General features: G+C 43.3%; 1 protein-coding gene across 2 annotated transcripts in view; it reads right to left on the bottom strand.

Annotated features, from left to right (window-relative positions):
- Positions 1-5,429, bottom strand: part of LOC143132163 (alpha-parvin) — a 16,611-nt gene extending 11,182 nt beyond the window's left edge. For both annotated transcript variants that reach the window (XR_012988248.1, XM_076291518.1), the window contains exon 1: positions 5,118-5,429. Coding sequence is in view for 1 of the 2 variants with exons in the window: in XM_076291518.1 (XP_076147633.1) it covers positions 5,118-5,253 (136 nt within the window). In the remaining variant the exon portion in view is untranslated. The remainder of the gene's footprint in view (positions 1-5,117) is intronic.
- Positions 5,430-6,047: the final 618 nt, after the last annotated feature.

Genomic DNA, 6,047 nt, shown 5'->3' on the forward strand with positions numbered 1-6,047 from the left:
TGTAGGGCAGAGTTAGGCCGTTTTCCATTGGCCTTACCTATTCAGAAAATTATTTTAAAATTCTGGATGCACCTGAACAGCAGTCCCGAGAACTCCCTCCATTTTGAGGCACTGAAAACCCAGGAGCTGAACCCTGAAAAGAGTCCTCTGAGCCAGCTGGTACTGAAGCTAACTAAACTAGATGTACCGCAGAGCGGTACACAATATGACTGCCGCCCAGTCCAGCTGTCTAACTGTCTCACTAAATTGCATTATCCACACACAATTCTCACTGGTATCTGCTAGACAACAAGTACCAAAACATGATTAGTTCATAGATTTCACATGTAAAATTAATTTTATACAACCCCACCTCCATCTTGCCTGTTCATAATTCTGAGAAATTCTTGAATTGTGTGCATGTACATGTTTATATTATGTGTGTCTGTGTGTGTGTGTGTGTGTGTGTGTGCGTGCTTGTGTGTGTGCCTGCGTATGTGCCTGTGCATGCAAGCGTACATATGTCTACTGTGTGAGTATGTGTCATACGTATGATTACTGTGAATGTATGTGTGTGTGTGTGTATCTGTTTGTGCACATGTGTGCACATGAAATGGGTTAACATGACCCCTGGAGGCAAACATACGGAAAAAAATGGTCATCCTAGGCCCTACAGTTCTCAAGATATTCACAGAGAACTGTGTCTGCCCTACCCTCCTTTCGGGAGGTCCAGTCCAGCGGGGGGGCTACAGATCAAAACGAAAAACGACGATCGTTAAAACAACAATCACGATATTATCGCAGACGATAAATATCGCCCACCCCTAGGTTCCATGCTATCCATGTGGGGTTACATGCCCACCAGTGTCCCGGGAATCCTTGTTGGTGTACGTCACTAAATGTACACATAAATTATTTTATTTTAAGGCCCCCCATGAACGAAAGTACACAAAACTTGGCATGCATTCGGAGGGTGTCATAATGATCCTACACTTTTAATTTCGTGCAGTTTTGACCTTGTCAGCCAGAGATATTGTGATGAAAACACCTAATTTTTTGCTTTTTAATTTTTAACTAGGTGGCGCTATACATGAAATAAGTGGTAATGGGATGGGTTGACATGCCCCCTTAAGACCAACATACATAAAAAAGGTGGACCTCCTAGGCCCTACAGTTCTCGAGATATTCACAGAAAACTGTCTCCGGCCACCTACAGGCCAGTTGGTGTATAGTAACATAAATTAATTTATTGTGTGGCCCCCCATGAACGGAATTCCACAAAACTTGGCGTGCATACAAAGGGTGTCATAATGATCCTACACTTCCAATTTCGTGCAGTTTTGACTATGTTAGGTCACAGATACCTGTGATTACAACACCTCATTTTTACTTTTTTGTGTTTAACTAGGTGGCGCTATACATGAAATGAGTGGTTATGGAATGGGTTGACATGGCCCCTTGAGATCAACATACAAAAAAAAATGGTCCTCCTAAACCCTACGGTTCTCGAGATATTCACAGAAAACTGTGTCTGCCCTACCCTCTTTTCGGGGGGTCCAGTCCAGCAGGGGGGGCTACAGATCAAAACGAAAAACGATGGTTCCATTAGGGGTGGGCGATATGGACAAATAATAATATCTCGATATTTTTTGTGATTTTGACGATAACGATAATTAGTCGATATCCTTTAAAAAAAAAATTAAAAGTCTGAGTTACTTTACAGCTCATTATTTATGAATAGCATCAATACAATAATAACCAATAACCTAACCTGTGACTTTTTAACCAAATCAACCAATGCATTGTCACTCTATGACACATTTCCAATTTTGCCCCCACTTGTGTGTGTGGCAATGACATGGTCTAGCCAGCTATTAGAGAAGATGACTAGGCCTAACAGTTTCCCAAGAGAAAGTCTGAAGCTGAAGTTCCTTTCAAAAACCTTTAGCCTACTTAGGATTCACTGTAAAACTAAGCAGACCAACAGAGTACATCTCAGTTATTTCCTTTGATGTTTTGTTTAAGAGAAATCGTGTAGGCTAGCATTCCAAGTTACAGAATAGAAACTAATGCGTTAGCTTATGGCTAATGTATATGAGAAATCCCATAGAGATGCTAACGGTTAGCATAATCGATACACGTAGATATTTAGAGCGAATTTTTTTTTTAGGCAAAAATGTGACTGTCTCATCAATGCTACGTGAACAGAAGTAGCTGCACAAAATTAAGTAAGTAAGTAAAGTTAAGTAAGCTACGTCTTGATCTCGCTACACAAAATAAACATTAGGCCTGCGTGTGACAACGTGGACCCACTAGCGATCATGTGACACTTGCTCTGCTGCAACGGGGCTTGTCTTGCATACACCTCCTGGATTTAGTGAATGTATGTGGTTTCAATGCGTGATTTTGAGTGTTTTTTTCCCATAAGTAATTTAAATACTCGATAATGTAAATTTGCACATCGTTAAAACAACAATCACGATATTATCGCAGACGATAAATATCGCCCACCCCTAGGTTCCATGCTATCCATGTGGGGTTACATGCCCACCAAGTTTCGTGTACCCCGGTCTTTCAGTGTCCCGGGAATCCTTGACGGAAATTTGGGCATGTGAAAAATAAAAAAAATAAAAATCTGACTAAACCGCGGCGGTCATAATTATTAAATAATTAAATAACAACAACTAATACACATCAAGCTCAGTCTCAGGTCTGTTTCCCAAACATCAATCAGGCTCAGTGACCAAAATCTAGCAGTATAAACAGGCAGACACAGGAAAACCTGGTTGCCAAGAGAACAAAGATTATGTGGTCACTGCCAGGCAGAGATGGTTGAGACAGAGGAGCACTTCTTTCTACACTGTGAAAAATATGAAAACATAACACAGGGATTCTTCCCCAAATTCCAAAGAGATATCCCACATTTTCAAGACTGACAACAATGAAAAAATGACCATACTTCTTGGCAAATTTATCTTGAAATGTGAGGATCTGAGGAACTCAACCTAAAACAAATTTGTGTTTGTGATGTATACACACCTACACACCACACACACACACACACCATGCGCACACACACACACATGATTTGATCTCAAATAGGGCTGTGCAATTAATCAAATTAATTAATCAATCATTGAATTATGAATTATAATGATTATTCTGCTGCTGTTTCTTCTGTTATTTCTTCAGTTGAATTAATTAAAAATTCAACTGAATTAACTGTTTTTAAAATGGGTGATAATTCCAGAATCACAGTAAGTGTTTAATAATCGTGATCTCAATATTGAACAAATTAATCATGATAATGATTTTTGCCATAATCGAGCAGCCCTAATCTGAAGTATCCCTTTGGAATCCTCCCCTATTTACAAACAAACAAACACACACACACACAAACAAACACACACACACACACACACTTATGCCTCTCATCTACACTACTCAGGCATTTTGTACCTCCTGAGATGGAGCAATGAAAAGGACTGATTTGAAAACGCTGTTGTTTGAAAACTCTGGCGCAAAACGCTGTTGTTTGAAAACTCTGTGGGAAATCCGATCTGAAAGCATCTGATGTTTCTCGACTTTCTATGACTCAACTGGACGTCCACTGCTGGCCTACCAGCAGTGAACGCAGCATGGAGACCGACGTGCGCCTACCAGCAGTGAACGCAGCATGGAGACCAACGTGCGCCTAACAGCAGTGAACGCAGCATGGAGGCCGACGTGCGCCTACCAGCAGTGAACGCAGCATGGAGACCGACGTGCGCCTACCAGCAGTGAACGCAGCATGGAGGCCGACGTGCGCCTACCAGCAGTGAACGCAGCATGGAGGCCGACGTGCGCCTACCAGCAGTGAACGCAGCATGGAGACCGACGTGCACCTACCAGCAGTGAACGCAGCATGGAGGCCGACGTGCGCCTACCAGCAGTGAACGCAGCATGGAGGCCGACGTGAACGTGAACCCCCCCCACACACACACACTTACAATTACCATACCATACAATAACCATAGCAACAACCCATTCGACAAATACAAACAGCAACATCCTGTTGTCACAGAAAACACCCTCCCACTGGGACACAGTGTGTGTGTGTGTGTGTGTGATGGTGCGTGTACCACCAGTGTACCATCTACACCATCTACACATATGGACACGACTGAAATCTTAAATTCAAACTGTTACAACAATTCTATGCATTCCTGTAGGATAATAATGTGCCCATGTCCTACAGTTTGTAGGGGCTATGATCCAACATCACTAGCATGTGTACTAATACACTGGACTCTTACGAGCAACAGCACTAGCATGTGTACAAATACACTGGACTCTTACGAGCAACAACCTCAGCTTTCAGGACTCCCAATGTTTATGGTGGACTGTTAAAGGATGCTGATTCTGACTGGATCAGTCTGTTCCCACTGTACTGTATGTGACTGTGACTGACTGTGTGTGTGTGTGTGTGTTCATCCATTAGGGTCCCAGATGACAGTGTGTGTGACTGATATGACTTGATTCTCAGACTGCATCTTGAACTAGAGCCTGGGCCTACTGTTTTCCCTGACAGCACGCGCAGTGTTGTGTAGCCTCACCAATTGGCTGACCGCGGCTAGCGGGACGGAACGGAAAAACTGACACTTTTCCTTAAATGGACACGCAATCCTACGAGAGCTGGAAACATAAGTCCTGAGCGCTGGATAGCATCTGCTTACGTAAAACCGGGCAACTATGCGCTAGTCTGCGTAAAAACACAAACACCGAGACAGAGGAGGAACATTAAATGTCACACTCAAGCAAGAAGCTTAAATGACCAATGTTGATGAAATTAAATATGGGCTTGATTCGGGAACCAGATTCATGAGGCAATCGGACCTAATAAGAGAGAAAATAGCCTATGGACAAGTCTGTTGTTGAGACAATAAAATAGTTTTGGTCAGTGAGTTCTTGAAGTAGGCTACTAACTTAGAGCTATTCTGCCCATTACTAGAAAAGCAACAGCGCCGATATAACGGGAGACCAGTCTAGGCTACGGACAAAATATGCCATTTCCCTGTAGCTGTGTGGAGTTGCAATGTTTAAATTTGACCGTAAGGCCTAAATAATGGGGGAAGAAAATGTATAGCACTAAATCGCACCTTCTTTCGCTTTCTTTCGTCTGGCCAAAGTTCCACCAAGTTTTCCGAGGAAAGAGTCATCCTTCTTTCTGGAAGGCGGCGATTTGGGCGTCGGGGCTTTAGACGGAGAAGGAGCTTTCTGCGGTGAGGACGCCATGGTGTTTTACGGCCGTTGGTTTGATGAGGTGATAAGTTAGGTTTCTTAGTTGTCTGTAAATGACAAACCCTAAGTAACCCGTGAAGACGCTTGGTTCCTTAACGGGCTGAGATTCCAACCGTTTGCGCCGTAGCCTACAGGGGCGGTTTCGCGTGCTATCTGATACCAGTCTATCCCGGAGGAACTCCTCCCGTTTCCCTTCACGAGAGGGAGGATGTGGAAGCTGTCCCGTTAATTCCGTTACTCCAGCGACCAGAGTTTCACACGACTATTAGCCTACATCCGCTAGATGCAGTGGTGTTAACAACTAAATTTAGTCTAACTGAATATGATTGCCTTACATGCTACATTTATAATCACAAGTGCGTTTTGTAAAAAGGTAAACAGAAACAGTAGGCTACAAAAGAAAGCATGCAGTACTGTTGAATATTAATATGCACAAATGTGAGAAAATAAGCCACCAGTCCTGGGGAATGAAAATCTTGATAGGATGAAATGGGCAAAAAACAGCTCTGACCTTTTCAGAGATGTAGAGGTAGACGGAGGGAGGGAGAGAGGGAGGGAGAGAAAGAGTGGGAGAGAGAGATTGAGGGAGAGAAGACTGAAAGAGTGATGGAGAGAGAGAGATAGAGGGAGAGAGAGAGTGGGAGAGAGAGTGATGGAGAGAGAGAGATTGAGGGAGAGAGTGGGAGAGAGGGAGAGATAGAGAGAGAGAGTGATGGAGAGATAGAGATTGAGGGAGAGAGAGTGATGGAGACAGAGAGAGATAGAGGGAGAGAGAAAGTGATGGAGAG

The sequence above is a fragment of the Alosa pseudoharengus genome, unplaced genomic scaffold, assembly GCF_046254945.1.
Source record: "Alosa pseudoharengus isolate Yale_2024_CS ecotype anadromous, Long Island Sound unplaced genomic scaffold, YU_APseudo_1.1 YU_APseudo_1.1_scf_19, whole genome shotgun sequence".
NCBI classification, from domain to species: Eukaryota; Metazoa; Chordata; class Actinopteri; order Clupeiformes; family Clupeidae; genus Alosa; species Alosa pseudoharengus.